At 45.8% G+C, this 18,736-nt stretch overlaps 1 protein-coding gene across 2 annotated transcripts in view; it reads left to right on the top strand.

Annotated features, from left to right (window-relative positions):
- STK4 (serine/threonine kinase 4) overlaps positions 1-17,995 on the top strand; it is a 38,347-nt gene extending 20,352 nt beyond the window's left edge. For both annotated transcript variants that reach the window (XM_072350128.1, XM_072350127.1), the window contains one exon: positions 15,250-17,995. In XM_072350128.1, the coding sequence (XP_072206229.1) occupies positions 15,250-15,408 (159 nt within the window). In that variant the 3' untranslated portion in view covers positions 15,409-17,995. The remainder of the gene's footprint in view (positions 1-15,249) is intronic.
- The last annotated feature ends 741 nt before the right edge of the window (positions 17,996-18,736 follow it).

The raw sequence follows: 18,736 nt of genomic DNA, 5'->3' as shown, positions 1-18,736 counted from the left end.
TCTGATCACACAAACCGTAGATTCTCAGGAAGTTTTCAGAAGTTAGAAGAAAAGATGGTAGGTTCTGTGTTCTGTATAAACATATAAGCTGTATGACGGAAGCATTCTGGTGTGAGCTGAAATGCCAGAAGAAACGTGCTCTGCTGAACACCGTTCCCCGTACTGCGTTTCCTTTCAGTGATGCTTCATTGCAGGCACTCCTTGCTCTGAATGCATTGTACACCCTCACAGAGCGTGCTGCTACCAGCCGTGATTTGGGCTGTCATGCTGCACTCGGTGCACTTGGTGAGCTTCACTCCACCTTCACAAAGCCACGCAGGAGGCAAACTCCCTCTGCTCGTCACGATGCAAGGCAGGCAGCAGAGGAGATGCTTCACTTTGTGGCTTGAACAACAGCAGGAGCCATTCGTTCTGGTTGTATAGCTCAGGCAGGCTGTTGTTATGTATGTTCTGCGGTTTGTGCTGCTGCATCTCTGATTTGTTATTTAGACTGGGAAGAGCAGCTGGCAGAGGGGACCTGCTGCACTCTTTCTCTGTAGTCCTTTGCACTACGTCATGCTTAGCCTGAAGGCTCAAACTGACTGCATGGACATGCTTTGCAAAAATAACCTGCAAGCTGCTTTGTCAGCCTGTGTATCACAGGGGCCAAGCACAGGATTCCAGTCTAGTGAGGTGCCCAGTATGTCTCGTTAACCTCACATTCTGCAATGTAATTTAATGATAAATAATCACTTTTCTATGTGTGGCATTTCCCAGGAAAGACAGCATCTTAAAAACGTTTTGTGGTCTACAGAAGATATGGCCCAAGGGAAAATGTGCTGTAATTATTTGGTCTTTCTAATTTGGGTGATGTTCAGCAGTTGTCCTTGTTCCCAGCAAGAGGGATTTGCAGAGCTGCAGAGCCCAGAGAGCTGTAGGTGCAGGCTTTAGGATGTGCAGGGCAGCTGCTTGACACACATGTGACCTTGTTTACTCGTTTCCATTAGTGCTGAAGTATTGCCACGTGCATAGATTACCAGTGTGCTGTGAGCAAATCATAAAATGTAGGAATAAATCAGACCTTGGGTCACCTTCATGTAGTAATCTGTAGGCAGCTGTGTGTATTTCTCTGGTCTGATTATGAACGTGCCGGCCTGTCCTGCATGCAGATCTTATAACGGAGCTGCCTTCACACCTCGTCGCTTCCTTTTTTTTGTGGGACAGGAAAAATACTTGAAAACAACCTTATACAACAGGGTTTGTATGGTCCTTCTCTGGGCTGTGGAAGTGATAACTCTGTGGATAGAACCTTGTCCAAGACTTAAAACTGAGCTATTTCTCCTGTTAGGTTAAAAGGGATCCATGTGTTGGCTAGCTGTGGCTAAAAGTCGTGTTTATTAACACTTATTGCATTGATGCTTTCAATTAGTAAGCTTTGCAGAGTAAGAAGGAATACAGTCTTTACATGCTTCAGGTACATCTGTCCTGGACTTGGCTGCAGCGATAGCTGATTTCTGCACTGCCAAGGTGAATAGGTTTGTGCACTGTCTATAGAGTTTGCAGGATTCCCAGAAGTCAGCATCAGTGAGGTGCTCGGTGTGTGCAAGTGCCTCCAGAGCCTCAGGAAACAACTGAAATATTATTGTTTTGTGCTGTTGCAGCCTTGATAAATAGGCCTTGTCTGAATTCCCCTCCTTCCCCTGTCAGTGGCACATGGGGTCTTCTGTTGGAGGTGGAGAAAGGGGAAAAAAGGACAATATTAAATTACAGGAGATTTTTCTCTTTTCCCTTGTGGTAAAACCATTTGACCTTTTCTTGACTAAATTGTTGCTCTGAAGCAGGCAAATAAGAAGCTATTTATATCACAAGGCAATGTCGTGTTAGATAACGGTTGGATCAAGCCCCATATGTTGCACGGCTGAAAACCCAAGGATCCTGTTCTGAAAGGTGATGAGCTCCGTTCCTCCAAAACATGGTGCTCGAACCATGCCCTGCTTTTCATCTATGTTGGCATCAACCCAATGCATCTGCAGCCTTAGGTTTCTGAGGTTGAAATTTGGGCTGAGCTGATGCCCGAGGTGCTGCAGGGTGGGCTGCTAATGGGCAGGCTGCATTGTGCGTGCAGTTCTGAACTGCTCTAATCACACCTCAGCCTTTTTGTCATTGAATTTCATTTTGTCAATCCACATTAGTCACATGCTGTTGCACAGACTTAAACTAATAATGCTCAAAGATTTGTTTAGACGATGTCGTGCAGTCTTTTCCTTTCCAATCTTTCAGCAGTGCCGTAGCGCAGCAGAATTAATTGTGTGGTGTTTGCTACTCTTAAGCACTTCTGAAGGGTTATTTATTCGTAGTTTTAACTGCTCTGAGCAGACCAGTGTTGCAATGTCACTTATGACTAAAGTGGGATCGTTCACTATTTTTACTACTACTAATTTTAATATTGACCTGCTCAAAAGACCCTCCTTCTGCTCAAGCCCACTGAAGCAGCTTCTTATGGATCATCCAGGCATTGTAGCACCAGTCACTTTTCTGGAAGTCTGTTTCATTAGGAAGTTAGCAGGTTACAGCCATTCACGTCTTATGGGACCTTTGACAATCCTGAAACCTTTTCAGTTCCTCTCAATGATCCCAATTTCACTGGGGAATTAGGAGGAAGTTTTTCACCCAGAGGGTGGTGATGCACTGGAACAGGTTGCCCAAGGAGGCTGTGGATGCCCCATCCCTGCAGGCATTCAAGGCCAGGCTGAATGTGGCTCTGAGCAGCCTGATCTGGTAGTTGGTGACCCTGCACACAGCAGGGGGTTGAAACTGGATGATCATTGTGGGCCTTTTCAACCCAGACCAGACTTGCAGTTAATTTGTAGTGCACTAGAGTAAGAGCACAGCACACATCACATCTGTGTGCAGGCTTTACAGAAGATGTTTGCTCCAGGGCTTTATGGTTCCATCACTTGTGTTTTGGGTGTAGCCTACCACTCCTGACCCTGTAAGGCAGCCTGTCAAGAGCAGCACTGGTGCAGGTGCTCCTGCCTGGAGCAGGAGGCTGAGCTGGGAACATGGAGCCAGTGGTACCAGGGAGTGAGCAACAGAAATGCCTTTCACATTTAGGGTTGTGATTTGCTCAGAGACAAAGCAATAGTCCGGGAAGCTGTCAAGGAAGTATGGCTCTTTTATGTTTAATAAAGTACATTTGCTGGAGATATATTCACATCTCTTGAAGCTCTTGAATTATCTGCACTGCAAGAGCTGGTATCCCAACTGCAGCCTCCTCTACATTACTCTGTAGGCTTCAGATTCAGAAGGCATTACATCTATTTCTATTCACCTGATAGAAAAGCATGATTTTTGTCTCTCTGTTTAAGCTGGTTCTACTCAGAGCTATTGCTTACATCTTCTTACAAGCATAACAAATGAAGGCATCATCTTCCTAAGTTATATCCTAACTGAGGATGTAATTCTATTTGCTAAAGCAGTAAAGAAAACTTAAATTTTTCTGTTTATTGAGATAGTGTGCCATTATGCTGCTCTTCTCTGGGATATATTGTTTGTTTAATAACATCCTCATCGCTGCACTTCTGGTTAGTAGGATGAAACATTACATTGAAAATAATGGTAAAAAAACAAAAACAAAAACTGGTCCTTACCAGCAGAAAAGCATACTAGTCTTGTGTCTTCAGCTTGTTCCATTGCACATAAGGCTGTTGGTTGGTGATAAAGTCATGAATGTAAGTCGTAGAATCAATCATAGAATAGTGGGATGGCTTGGGTTGGAAGGGACCTTTAAGGTCATCTCTTTCCAGCCCACCTGCTGCAGACAGAGACACCTCTCTGCAGACCACATTGCTCACAGCCCCAGTGAGGAAGATCTTTTCCTTCCAGTTTAAAGGAATGACTTAATGCTGAGTCTGCAAGAGCATGAGGTTCTTACTGAAAAGTGTATAGGAAGCGTAAATCTTTTGAAAACAAATGAAATCACATAAGGATCGTGATGTATTTGTGAGTCTGATACCAACCTAGTGTTGCCTGCAGATCAGGATCTCCATCTGCACATCAGGGATGGTGCAGCAGGAAGGATGCTGGCTATGGTGGCTCAGTGCAGGCTGCAGTCATAAGCCAGAGAAGTGCAGCAACTTCTGTGAACCAAACTCTGTTCTCTGCTCAGCCCTGCTATGTCTCTGAAGAAGTTGCTGCTGAGAATCAGAGCTGGGGCTCATGCATTGCCCTGCTGTTTCCTCTGTGCAGCTGCAGGAGGCCGAGTTTGAAGTGCAGCTGCTGGGTGCTGTGCTTCCCCTCCCAGCTCTGGGCTGAGCGGCCGCATGCTGCAGCCATCTGTTTCTTCCTTTGGAAGTGATTTATAGGGAGGAACTGCTAGGGGGCAGGTGATTTATTGTTTATCAATAACAGTAAACACATTCTGCTTTACAATGACCAAAGGCTCTAATTTATTGTATTCTGTCTGTGAAGATGTCATTTGTCTTGTGAACAGCTTGTTGTCTACCAGTACCTGGAACATTCAATGCCTTTGGTTTCTCTGAACATTCATTTGGATAGTGTTTATTAGCAATCTAATGTTGGTGCTTTATGGCCACGCTGCCTGTTGTCTGTCCTTCCTCAATGAATTAAAAACTTGGGACTGTTTTCTGTACAGTTGCAGGCTTTGAAAACAACAGCAGACTCAGTAATTGGTTCTTGTTTTGTTGAAGCTGCTTCTTGGGTCTGTTTTAGCAATAGGAGAAAGGCATGCTGAGGATACATGGGTGAGGCAAATGCTGGAAGGAAGGGACTTTTGTTGTATGATCAAGTTGTGTGACTTTTTATAGCTTATCAGTTTATAATGTTTCCTGCCTTTAACGCAATCCAGTGAGCTTTATCTCCTTCTTACTTACCTCTGTCTTTTAAGCAGCTTGGTTTAGGTGTCTCTGCACTGATCTTTTTGTTCCTCTTTTCTCATCCGAAATTACTCAAGTGAATAATCTGAGCTGGTTACTGAGGCTCCAGCAAGTCTGTCCACTAACAAAAAATCCTTCAGAGCATGCAGGTCGTTCAGAAGTTCATTGAGAAGCAAATAATCTCAACTGCTATTGATTAGTGAATCTTGTGATACACTCCTTATCTTCTAAGGAAGCAAGTTTCTCTGACCCTTGAGTGTTGAATGAGGATTGGTTGTTCCAAAAATTAGCTTAAACATATACAGTCTTGTGTAGAATAAAAGGGAAGTTTGGTTAAAGTAGAGATGTTTTTAATTGCATTATTTTCTAAGGCTGTTGACCAAACACTCATTGAACCTTCAGAATGTTCTGTTCAAGAGTTTATCCCCTTTGTGTGCCGTGAGCTCCCCTTTTCCCAGCTACTTCTCAAGCAGCCGCTGATTCAAATAGTCTTACTTCAGTCCTAAAGTAAGTGAATATATTTACTAGAATATAGATCAATTTGAGAGAGAAGCCGGATCTGGGATGGCTGATGGGCATTCCTGTCCGTGTTTGCCAGAGTTGTGGCAGATTGCTGGCTGGGGTGCAGGCAAACTGAAAGGTATTTATTTGTTTGTTCTCTGCTGACTCTGAAGTAAAGCTTGGAGAGCATTGAGAACATGGCTTTTTTTGGAAAGACTCTTAAAACAAAGGATTTTTGTTTTCTGACAAAAGAAGGCAATCCAGAATAGAAAACTCACTTCCAAAACTATACCCTGACCGTATCTCCTGCTAATTGGTTGAGATCTGGACTTACATTGCCTGGATGTAATTTCTGCTGTGAAGTATGATTTATACAAAGAGACAGCTTTTTGTGATGTTTTATTCAACAGTTTTAAATGTCACCTGCCTTGATTTATAGCACTGATGTCCCTTAAATGGATTTCCTTTTTTTCCTTCAGCCATCTGCCAAAATTCTTTAAAGCTCAGCTAATTGTTTGTTCTTCTCTCAAGTGTTACCTTGCCGACATGTTCTTCCCAACAAGTACTTTAACCGGTGACATCTTTATTAAGGAAAAATGGTTTATTTTGTTACCTCCTGATCAAACATACAGTCATTTATAAAAATAAGCCCTGGAACAGCTTGCTTATCTTCTCTTTTCTTGTTCAAGTGGTCTTGAATCTTTTGTAGCGTTTGCATGGAGGAGGCACTCTCAGCCTTGCTGCAGACCTCCTCAATTCATGGCTGCTTCCAAGCACTGCTGTGATTTACAGCGAGCTCCATGCCACGTAGGTTTCATAAACCTTTCTCACTTCCCGTTGTAATAAGATCAGAAGGTACACGTTTAGCTTTATGATTTGTTAGCAGTACTTGAAATGGGAAGGATAGTGCAGTGGTTTGGATTTTCTATCTGCTGTAGAAGAGAATAGCTTTCTGTCCCCTTCCATTTTATAACAGGGTCATTGTTCACCACCTGCTTTCACTTTGGTGCGTACTGACATTGATTGCAAAGCACTTACTGCTACAACTTGCTGTCAGAATTTCATTCTTGCTGTATTTTTGTCTCTCGCAGGCCTTCTGTGACATAAGGCTTTCAAACAAAACTTGCAGTGAGTGGGAAGCAAAGTGAGTCGCTGCTGTTTGCGTTGCATCGCTTAGGTCGCAGCCCTTAATAGAAGCAGAAGTAATGCAGCCAGAAATCAACTTCTTACAGAAGTCTTTAGGCTTGTAAATGCAGCATCCTGGCCTGTCCTTTCCTGACGTCGTGTTTAATTGACTGAGGCACTGACTGAAAGTTGTGTGGATGAGTGAAGTGCCCAGCTGTGTTGCAGGCAGGCTGTGTGAGTGCTGGCTTTGTATCACTGCTGTGTGCTCACGGTCAGGCTGCAGCCTGCACTGCTGCACTGGGAGGAAGGGAAAAGGAATTAATAATTGAAGGTGTGACGCTGGAAACATCTCACAGCATACTGAGTTCTTTAGAAAACCTGTTCCAGCCTTGTTATGCCCCGAAACCTGTTTTCAAGCCTGGGTGTATTCTTGGCACAGTGTCTACTTTGAGGAACATTTCATCTTGGATGAGATCGATTGGAAATGCTTCTAAAATCTTCTTGCAACTCATCTGTCAGCATGAATGTTTGTAAAGGGTAACACCATTAAAAAAAGGCAGGTTTGCCCAGGTTGGTGGGTCAGCATCAGGATCCCAATAGAATCGCTTGTGATCACCTTGGGGGATGGAGTCTGTGGACAGAGAGATGAGGACAGGGATGAAGCCTGCATCCAGCCTTGTGTGCTTCCCATGGCATCACCCAGGGCACCGCCTGCAGCTGTGTTCTGTGCAGCAGCAAAGTCAGCTCTGACTTCTGGTCCTGGTGCGTTTGCCTTTGTGCGTATCGCATTAAATCCTATGGGAAGATCAGGTGGTGCTCACTGCTGGTGTGCAGTGCCTGGAACTGCTGGGTGTCTCCAGTTTACCTCAGCAGAGGACTTTGCAGGGGGAGTTTTGTCACGTTTGAGGCACCTCCAGCAAACAGAGTGATGGAGTTTGCGGTGGGCTCATCTGTGCAGTGCTGAAGGTGATCCCAAGCTTTGCTCTTCAAGAGAGAGGCAGGAAAAGTCACTTAGCGCACACAGTCTGAAAGGAATATTACTGAGAAACAGAGCTCTTAAGTCCTTGTTTTGCATCTCGCCTTCGCACGGTGTCATTATAAATAGATGCCTCAGTAATAGAGAACACTTGAGAAAAGCTCGCATGGCGAAGCGTGCAGGTTCGTGTGACAAGGATTTTAAGGAGATGGCTCATTCACCAGAGGGCCGTTCTGGAAAAATATTTGTCTCTGAAATACCAAACATATGCCCCTGTTTGCAAAGCTGGCAGCCTCTCCTGGGGTCGTGCAGCTATTCAATATCAAAACGCCCTTGAAATCCCCACAGTTGTCTTTCTGCACAAAATGCTGAGTTCTCCTGCCATCTTCCTCGCATTCACATTGCCGGCTCACATTTCCTTCCCCGTGGCGGAGGAGAGGCAGAGCAGTGGCACTGCTGTTCTGTCACTTGCTTTAGGGCATACGGCATTGGGAAGCGCTGTGGCCCTGCTCAGAAGCAATCCTGGTGCAGGGGATAGATTAGGAAGGACTGAGAGTGAAATTAAAGACATTAATTGAGTGAAGATTAATGTTTACCAGAGATGGCTTAGTCTCTGTCTCTGAAGATGAAGCTGCTTGTCCTAAGTTATTACTGTACCTTATGGACTGCAGTGTGTGAAGCACTCAGATAAGTTACTAATGCCAGTGCAGTGTCTTAACACGCTGTACCTCACTAAGCCAGCTTCACTCTTCCTGGAAAAGCAGAGAATTTCAGGTTGGGGATACACTGAGGTACTTGTTTTCTTCTTGTGCCTTACCTTTATCTTCCGCAGTAACAATCACTTAGGTTCTGAATTTCTTTCCAGCATCTTTGTCTTCCAGTAGCATTGTAGTCTGTGATGTAACGCAGACAGCATCCACCTTCTGAGCAACCCCAGGGTGGTGGCTACTGCTCGCGGCTGATGGCAGTGCTGTATGGAGCAGTGTGCTATGGAGGAACTGCTTGGACTTGTGGTGTTACTGCTGCCCCTGCAGGTATTCTGCTGCACTCAGGATAAGTGATCTTGAAGAAATACGTTAATTTTTAATAAGTGAGTGAGTCAAGAGCCCATAGGAGCCTGTAAACAAAGAGTGAATCTGAATGAGAAAGAAATCTGTTACAGACCCACGTACCCTTCCAGGCAGAACTTGCTTCACATTGCTGGAGACATGAATTCATTTTAAAGGAATCAACGTTTTCTGACAGATTGCCTTTCTTAAAAGGAAAGGGGAGAGGAAGGCAACTTGGCCAGCTGTGCACTTTGCAGTTGATTTGTACAGCTAGCAGGATCTTCACTGAAATGATTTATTTTACCGTATCCAGAGGTATTTTGGTACTCTTACTTAAGGAAATTAAAGCATAATCACTTAGAGGGGGGTTGGACCTGCTGTGCTTTTTCTTAATCCAATCTCTGGCCAGCAAGTGTATTTTATAAGCAAGCAATGCTCCTTTTTTGCTGTTTGTTTTTTTTTTTGTCCTCCTTGTCCAGACAGGCTGACCTTTTAGCTTGGTTTGTAATTCAGTTACTGAAATAAAACCAGTGAGATAACCTGACTTTGTGGCTATAGGATTACTCAGCTACTTTCTGAGTCCCTGAAGGTTCTTAAGGTTTGGACTTCCTGAAATTTCCCGCTGCAGAGCAACACCAAAACCATTTGTCATTCCTTTGTTTAGGTTAAGTGTTTGTAGTACTTGGGATGGAAGTGAATAATTGATAATAGAGCTGGAATACGAGGGGATTTAATCTTGAAGCTCAGAAGATTAAAATGCAAAAAAGAGAAAGGAAAAAGCCATTGTTCGTCGTTGTTTTTTTCCTGGCCAGTTACATCAATGAGGATTCCTTTGGATGTTGGTTTTTTTCCCCCCCTGAATACAATTTCTATACATTGCTGATGGCAATAACACTGTGTGGATGCGATATGGTTGTGCTGGCGGTGACGATTCCTTGAGCCTTTTAAGGGTTGCACTAAGGAAGGATAAGGTGCAGCTCTTGGCTGTGAGCAGCTCTGGGATGCCAGCAGTGCTGATGTGCAGCGTGGTGCTCACACAGCTGGGCCATCTCTGCCTTGGGGATGCTGCTCTGTGCCGATACATCTGCAGAGCCTGAGCTGCCAGCAAGGTCTGTGTGTGTTCTGTAGTCCTCTGAAAACTGTATTAGGAGTTTTCTGACACCCTGCCAACAGCAAAGCTCCCCCTGGCTCTGTGGGCTTCAAGGAAATGGGGCAAACCTGCAGACTGAGAAGGGCAGCCAGCAGAGGAAAGATGCCTCGTGGGTGATGAAGGAGCAGATGTGTATCTGAAGTGTGTCTATTTATCTCTTCAATAGCAGTGACAGAGTTGGCAAATGTGCTGGAGCGAGGTCCTTGCTGAACCAGCAGGATCAAACCGTGTGGATATAAATAAAGCCTGAAGAAAGAGAGAGCTTGCTGCAGAAGAGACAGATCCTGAGTTGGAGGCAGCTTCTGCCTCAGAGCCAGCAGTGAAGGAGCTCCTGCTGTGAGGTAGTGCTGGTGCTCAGACCGTTCCCCATCACTGTCCCTTGGCATCTTTAGCAGCCTTGCTAAGCAAGCTGCGGGGCTGGAAGGAGGTCCTGCAGAAGTTCCCAGCTCAGAGGTAGCCCTGCCTGGCAGTGAGTGGGCCAGAGGGGAAGTGGTTTCCAGTAACTCCACATGCATTGGGATCAGGCACCTTTATTGCAATCATATCAGCAGAGCCATGTGTCAGATAGCTAGCATCCTTACTGGTGTTGTACCGGGAATATGTTTCCCTTCCAGGAACCTTAAATCTCCACCGCTGCAGAAGTGAGATACAGCTATCCTAAGCACAGCAGCAGAGAAGGGCTGGGTCTTCTCCAGTACACTTCACCTAAAACACTTCACTTCAGCTAGTATTGAGTGCTGAGTGCATTAGTGTCTGCCTGTCCTCCCCAAAAAGGCACGTTGCCATGTTACTGCTGTAGCTGATTGCATTGCACTGACTTGGGTTGTCTTGGCCCCTGAAGCTCACAATGATCTGCTTGAAAGTTGGGGTCATCTCTCTTGTGTGGAGTCATCTCTTGTCCACACAGGGTGATATGAAACTACTGCCTTCAGATGTGCACTCACTGCATCTCGACGCAGTTCCTTTCTTTGGTAAATTCTGGCCACGATGCTGTTTGACTTGTGCTGGATGTTTGCAGCCCACGGTGTGTTTTGTTAAATAATTAAGGTGCATTAAAAGCAGAAGCTTGTGCTGCTGAGACTTATTTTTCAAATCCTTTGAAAGATTAATATCTGTATTTTTAATCTTGCATGAAATCCCACCGTGAGTGCATTTCATCCTCTGCTTTCATAACAATATGAAACTTCTCATGCTAAAAAGGGGAGGGGAATCGAGGTAGTTAATGTTTGTGTTGGGGCTGGGGCTGTGATTTACTGAAGCCTCTTAGTGGCATGGCTGCAGGCTGACAGATGTGTGAGGTTGTGGGGACCTGATCATCAGGATGAGAAGTGGGCAGGGAGTGCCTGCAGGTTCTTAAGGTCCCCATGTCCCTTGCATTGGACACGAGGTTATGGTGAATAACTGGTTAATGCCTGCTTGTACGTTCCATCAAGGCCTTCTAACGCTGGGAACATAAATGAGAACAAGGCACTTAATTTTTAGATCGGTGATTGAAAGGATGCCAAATGGGACTGAGCCAGCATTTCAGGAAAAACGCTAAGGGAAAATGGCATGCTATTCCAACACCAATTTATATCAGCATTTTCAAGACCTAGACTCCGGAGCACTGCTTAGCATGAGAAATCACCCTCTTCATTTAATTTTGGCCTGAGAAATTGAATGCTTTTTTTTTTGCTGTCTTAAAAAAAAAAAAAAAGGTGCATAGTACTGTGCAGCGATCTGTTTCCTCCGGGTATATTTTGTATGAGCGTTTAATTGATACCGCACTTAAACAGCCTTTCAGGTTGCAGAAGGCTAATTCCAGAATAACCCGAGTTCTTACAGCTATCAGAGCTCGTGTCCATGGGCTGCGATCTCTGACAGCTCTCCCCAGCTCCTGGGCTGCCCTCACACGCAGCGCTGCGCTCCGAGGTGCTGCCACAAATAGCTGCACGTAGCAGCCAATGAGTGTCTGCTGCCCAAAAATGAAACTCTGCTTGAGGAGGTGATAAGAGTTGGAAAGTTGAGGTGGATGTGCGTCAGATGGAGTTGCTGGATCCTGACTGCAAAGCGTAAGCATTGCCCTAGGATTTATTGGAAGGGAAATGTCCTGATAGCATTGCTGCTGTTGTTCCTTTAGCCTGGCTGTTGCTGTGCCTTGCTTCTTCTGTTCCTTCCTGCTCTTTGTCCCTAATGATTTCATTACCACGTAGTTGGAGCGGCTCTCAGGTGGTTTGGTGTTATCCAGGTGGCTGATGTTCCTAAGAGCCTTGTCTGATTTTGGAGTGTCTGGTCCTTTATATATAGCATCGACTTCCATATTCCTCTGAAAATCAGAACCTGCTGACACATAACTCCTGTGGCAACCAGGAGCTGGTGAATATCCTTAGATACTCCGTGGTCTCAGCAGGTTCCACATGTCTGCATGTGCATGTGCGTATGCTGCTTCTATCAAACTCATTTTGATGTGAAAGTTTATACTAATTCTGAGGTTTGTTATATCAGTCGTGGTGCTTTTTCATCATCTATAGCAGCAAACTCCTTTTTGGCATGGGATATTTAGCATGGCTTGGATAACTTCTTTTGGATGGGCAGCCTTCTGAAGCCGTGCACAGCGTTGCCTGCCTGCATGCAGAGCGTTGTGCTCCTTGCTAACACAATTCGAGCCACTTTGAGTTTGTTTAGGGGCTTTGATCTCTGGGTGTGCAGTCAAGAATTGTTAAACAGCGGTGTAAAACCAGGCAGATAAGGGGAGGGAGAACAACAAAAGCTATGCTCAAGCGAGAATTATGTTTTTTCTTTAGTTCCCATCTAGCTGATGTCTTTTCCCTGTGTGGCGTGGGAAGCTGCAGTTTCATTATTTCTGTATTTCAGTCTTCAAACTCCCACTGCCCCTTATGAAGTGAGAAACGCTCAAGCCACTTTTTCAAAGGGCTATTTAAAACTTGTAAGTCGACATCGAGTTATGCTGAGCAGTGGGTGCCACCTGGAATGTTCGGGTTGAAGGCAGGCTGGTAGCTGGTGTTGGCTTCCTAAACAGCCCACAGCTGCTGGTGGTAATTCTGCAGGGCTGCTCAGATGTTTTCACCGTGAGGAAATAACCCCATCTCACTAATGGCATTTATATTCTGCTTGTGCTCCAGAAGGCAGCATCCGTCTGCAGATCTGTGAGGTGATAGGATAACCGCAGCCCCTCTCTGGTGATGGATGGGTTCATGTTGGGCACCAGCTTCAGGAATTTTAAGGGAGTGTTTGGAAACAAAGCCGACGTGGTGTGCGCAGTGGGGGAGATGCAAAGAAAAGGCTTTGCACTAAATCTCTGGGTCAGATGCAGCATCATCAAGGGAAAGGGAAAAGCTACGGGAGGGCAGTGCATGGGGTTCCTGTGACCCCAATGGAGAGGTGGCAGGAGTTTGTTCTCCGTTGGAATGTTATACTGGGAGGGAAGAGTGTTACAGCTGCTGGGAAATGGCTCCTTTCTGTCTGATGCTTATAATTCATGCAGCAAATGGACGTTCTTGGCAGTCTTTTTTGCAAGAGGAGCACTAGGAATGGGAGCTGAGGTGGGATGCTGGGCAGCACTGTATTTATGGCAGTGGTTCGGGCTGGCTCGAGGCAGCGGTGCCCTTGTGCTGCTGGAGGGCTGGTAAGGGACCGTACTGCTATGCTGGGCCCCAAACTGGCTGTGCTGCTGTCCCTGCTGCAGGAAAAGGGTCTGACATCCCTGCAGAGATCCTTCCCATGTTCCCCTTTTGCTCACGTTCAGTTGCATTCAGAATATTGTGTTGCAGCCACACTTGGCTGAACTGTAACAAATGCTAGGGGTGTTGTTTTTTTTTTATGATATATATTTTTTTATATGCTGATTTGAAAGGATGGTGACTCGGGGAGACAGTTTGCTGAGGTGAGCGCTGTGCAGTGAATTTGTTATCGGTGAGTGTCTGAACTGCTTGCAGAGGGATGTCAGCTTGTGGATCTGTTACTTGGAGGAAGAAATTGTGCCTCACAACCTCGCATAGAAAGAAAGCTGTTAATCAAATAGTTAACAGCTTGCTGCACATGGGACCTTGCTTGAACACTTTCCCTGCTCTACCCCCTCTCCTTGTTGCGAGATACGTTTCATTGTAAGACACCAGCCTTAGAACAAGTGTTTGATATCAGCCTTTACATTTGAAATGCAGTTCCTTTCTTTAAAAGGTTGTCATAGCTGTTTGATCACGGTGGATGAAAATAGATAGCTCTGACAAAGGCATTTGGGCTCTTTACCAGAAAAGAATTGCTGAGGAGTGAGGAGGGGATGGGGCTGAGCCCTAGGGCTGAGCCCAGCTCTAATTGCAGCTTATCAGTGCTGAGACTTCGCCTTAAGCATCATGGGATGCTCTGTCCTTGTCCTCTTCTTACTTTGCTCCTGGCGCTTCGTTAAGAGAATGATGTTGCTATCCCTGAAGCCTAACCCTATGGAGACAGGTGTGCCAGCCTTTAAAAACTTCATTTCCAGGAGAAAGTGTGTCTGTGGGGCTGGTTTATGGGGCAAGGCTGTACAGCAAAGTGAAATGGAGACTGCCAGGTTCTAAGCACTCCTGGTTTTCCATTCAAAGATGCGTGTGCAAGTGAGAAGATGACATGTGGGAGCGGGGCCAGGCAGCCTTGCTCCCCTTCCCCTGCTCTGCGTGAGCACTGTCAGTGCATTGACTTCCCTCTCCTCCCTCCCAAACACCTCCCTTCTTTTTAACCCATGATCAGCAGCCTGGCTCTGTATCACCTGTCTGCACAGGTAATATACTCCCAGGCTTTGTTCATATTAATCATAGAGTCATTAAGGCTGGAAAGGACCGCTAAACTCATCTAGTCCAACCATCAGCCCGTCACCACTGTGCCCATTGGCCCTGTCACTCTGTGTCCCTGTCACTCTGTGTCCCTGTCACTCTGTGTCCCTGTCACTCTGTCTACCTGTTGGCCTCTGCCCACTGCAGACTTTGACTTCTCCGCTCTCAATTCCATGGACTATGAGGGAGGGGAATGTTGAAAAATTACCTGCTCTGTAATGAATTAGTGTGAAAAGGTAACTGGTGCCATACATCAATTTAAGCTGCTGCCTCATAAAGGACTGGCACCTGGGGAAGCACACTCAGCATCCCTGTTTTTTTAGCATTATCCTGAAATCCCCTTGTTTCCCAGGTTACACTTCCACATAAAGGACATAGCTGTGGACAATTCAGGCTGTTCTGGGTGAACTTTGGCACCTTGAATCGCAGAATGAAACTTTTCTGTGCCAGTTCTCAGCAAATTGACACTCTAAGAGAACCAATTAGGCCAAGGGCAGGCACACAGTGAAGTCAATGCAGGAGGCTCATCCAGACCAGCCTGACATCTTCACAGTAAAATACAGCTGCACGGTAAAACACAAGTTGTGCTTGCATATTACATCAGCGCAGGGCTGACCTGAGTGACCCGACGTGTGTGCTCTGGGATTTCTTCCTCAGCAGAGGAGTCTGAATTCCTCGCCATGACTGATGTTCAACCTGTGTGTACAGAGGTACCTCTGGTTGTGTGCGCTTTCCCCTCTGATGCCGATATCTTTTGTTTCCCTGCCAGCTGAAGACGTGGAGTGTGGATGAGCTGCAGAGGAGGCTGTCAGCGCTGGACCCCATGATGGAGCAGGAGATCGAGGAGATCCGCCAGAAGTACCAATCCAAGCGGCAGCCCATCCTCGATGCCATCGAAGCCAAGAAGCGGCGGCAGCAGAACTTCTGAGCCACGGGTAGAATGTCCTTCCAGCCTCCAGCAATCAGCTCCTTGCTTCTATGACTACTAAACAGGTTGATTTCTATTGAAATACGCTAGCAAAATAGAGGGCAATACTTCTGCTCATTTATTTTTCCATAGCACCTTTGTGAACTCAGGAATGCCATTGAATGGAGAATCCTCGTGGTGTGTTTTAATTTAGGCACATATTTAAAGCAGTATCCGAAGGAGTTTTGTTACTGTTTTTAGATGGATTATTTTTAAATCAGATGAGCGGATAGAAATAAACCAATGGAAGGTGGCTCACTCTCCTTTCAAATGAACCTTTCCATACTCCGTTTCCTTTAAGTTAATATGAATCGTGTATTTAACGGCTGCGTCTGTTGTGGTTTATTTTTTGTTGTTTCTGTTGTTCTTTGTGAATGCACAGACTCTGTTTCCAGCTGATGACTGTATGGTTCTGCTGTTAAGGTACTGATAAGTTTTAGGTCGCTGAAGTTAGTAGATGAGAACACCTACAAACTGGCCCAGCCTTTTGGAAGACACTTAAATCTCATTTTTAAACAGCCTGTAATAAGCCCCATGCCTTACACTTTGTGCTTTGAGCGAGTGGGATTTCTTCAAGACCTTGGTTTTGTCCTTTGCTTATGTACGTTAGGAATTAATACCAGTAGGTGAAGTGTGTTGTGCCTCCAGAAGTTACGTTCTGCAATGTAAAACCCACGTTGACTTAAGGCCAAAAGCCGATCGGTGGTCTGATCTGAAACAGAGCAGATTCCCCTTCGTCTGTCCCTTTGGAAATGTCCTCCTGCCGACAGCAGAGTGCTGGGATGGCACAGTGTGTGAATGGGTGGAAGTCAGGGGAACCTCTCTCAGAATTTGGTACTTGTGCTGCATTTGAGAGCACTGAAAGGACTGCGCAGTTTGTGACGTATTTCATACGCTTCATCATTTCAAATTGACCTCTTTAGGTGCTGGAATAAAAACTTCACAATCCTTCGCATTTCTGCCAGGCTTAGCGTGTCAAACAGTTAAACTGAAAGCAAGCATTCGTTGGGTTATCAGAGATGTGTGTTGTCGGATGGAGCGGAGGCAGAGCTGATCCATAGAGGCCAATGGCTGATGTCCCAATGGCTGGTGCCTGGGAAGAGATTCGTTCTCTTCCAGTCCCTCCTTTCTCATTCAATTTCCCTACATGGGTCTGTGGCTGAAGATGCCCTGCGTGTACAATCACTGAGGATGGTGCAGTTCGCTCCCATTGATGGAGCTGAGGAGCAGTGTGAGGTGAGCCCAGATCTGGGCACAGAGCGAGTGATGCCTCTGCATGGCGTTATGGTGAAATATTTGAATAGAACCATGGGTTCCTACCGATTTGTTTTTGTTTTGCTCTGATGGAGAGAAGAGTTTCCATGCAATCCTCTGAAATAGGCCTTGGTACATCCCGCAGGTAAATAAACTAAACAGCACTGTCTCCTGACTCAAATGCTGCTCATTCCACGCCTTGAGAGGCTCTTGTTCCCTGCTTGCAGCAGACTGCTGACTACTGTTAACAGATATACTCCATTGCTGTGAAAGGAATCAAGCCATTTGTACCCCTCTGCAGATCTGGCTGCGTCGGTTTGTCCCATTGTGACCAGCAGTGTGAGCAGCACTGTTCTGCCGAGCCTGCTTTGTACCTCTGGTGGGACACAGGGATGTGGGATGTGGCAAACCATGCACTGCTGGTGTGTTAACACCAGTCGGGCAGATCCTGCTGGGAGTAGTTTTACCTCTGCACTGTGTAGGTAACTTTCTGGTCATTGTAGGGCATTAGAAAACCCAAGTTTTAAGTGAAGCACCACATCGTGGTGTGTGCTTTGGAATATGCAACCTGTGTCTGCTGTAACTGAATGTAAGCGCCGCTGAGATGCTCTGCTTTGCTGGTGTGATTGTCTTAAAACACAGCAAATGAACCAAAAGAAGTGAAACTGCTCCGACTGCCTTTGAACCTTTCTTACAAGCTTGCGGTGGCCGAGACTTGATGGTATTTCTTGCACTTGGAGCTCGAATTATTTTCTCCTTCTCTGATTATCAAGTAGAGAGAAAGTAATTCCCTTTTTGATCCCCTTGTAGAGCATCGCATTGTACCCTCTCAGTTCTCAGAGTCCTACAGACTAAGGCCAAGGCTCACACCCTCAAGGAGGGCTGTTCTGACAAGGTTTTTAAGCAAAACTCTTGCTTAATTGTGAAGCTGCATTCAAGTGCTCCTTGGGCCCATCTGCATTGCTGAAAGCGTTCTGGACAAACCCTCATCTTTGCTTCTGAAACCCAGAGATACCGATGATGTCAGTCACACGAGACTTAATAATGTGAAGTTTGTAGCTTTAACTTTTTTTGTAACAAATTAGCAACACTGGCATAAAGTTCTGACTTGAAATGCTATTTTGTAAGATCTGCCTGTTTGTATATAATAGTGTTGGGTCCTTAGTTCATACATGTATGAAATAGTAACTTTTATTGCGTTCCTCTGAGTTTGATACAGGAGGTTGTGTTTGATCTTTCTCAACATTTCTTGCCTTATTTGTTCGAAGGGGCAAATAAACTGTCCTTATGGAGAGCTTCAGTGTCCTGACTGTTCTGTACGCATCCGCAGAGCTGGCAAGCAGTGACAGGAGGTGCTTTGGGACCGGGTGCAGGGCAATCCATCCCTTCCTATGCAGCAGGTGAGGCTCGAGTCGCGCTCCTAATCCTGGCTGTGCTCTCAGCTCGCTCAGAACGCTGACAGTGAGTGGGTGCTGCCTTCCATGGCGAACTGTTGGCTTTTACGTGGTTTCCCTGAGCAGTTACTAAATCTGTCCCAAAGGGATGACTAACTGAGGCAGAGACAGAATTCATTCAGGAGGCAGCTTGTGTTAGCAATGCCGGAAGAAACAAAATAGATGTGAGCCTTTAAATGTTAGGAAGGAGTGTGGATTCCAACAGGAGGGAGGCTGCAGGCATTCCTAGAAGCTAGGAAAGCCCAGAGCACTTATGTGCTCTCAGCAACATCATCATGAAGCCACAAAACACCTGCACAAAGGGAGGGCTGCATCCCTGGGGATTCCTCACCTGCACTCCTTTCATGCTGCAGAGATACGAATTGCATGTGGCTAACAGAACATAGCTGATGGGTAGCCCTCGTTTTGTCCTCTTTCCTTCTGTCCATGGGCCAGAGGAGCCCAAGCAGGAGCTCAGATAAATGCTCTCGGTGTTGGCTGACAGCCCTGACTTGAGAGCTGATGATTTCTCATTGCATTAATCACTCCAGCAAAATTTAATAGTCAAACCAGGAAACACCCATCAGCTATTTCCAGACTGA

Source organism: Excalfactoria chinensis, chromosome 15 (genome assembly GCF_039878825.1).
Source record: "Excalfactoria chinensis isolate bCotChi1 chromosome 15, bCotChi1.hap2, whole genome shotgun sequence".
In the NCBI taxonomy this organism is placed as follows: domain Eukaryota; kingdom Metazoa; phylum Chordata; class Aves; order Galliformes; family Phasianidae; genus Excalfactoria; species Excalfactoria chinensis.
The sequence above is the reverse complement of the archived record's forward strand: the minus strand, read 5'-3'. Positions and strand labels throughout refer to the sequence as shown.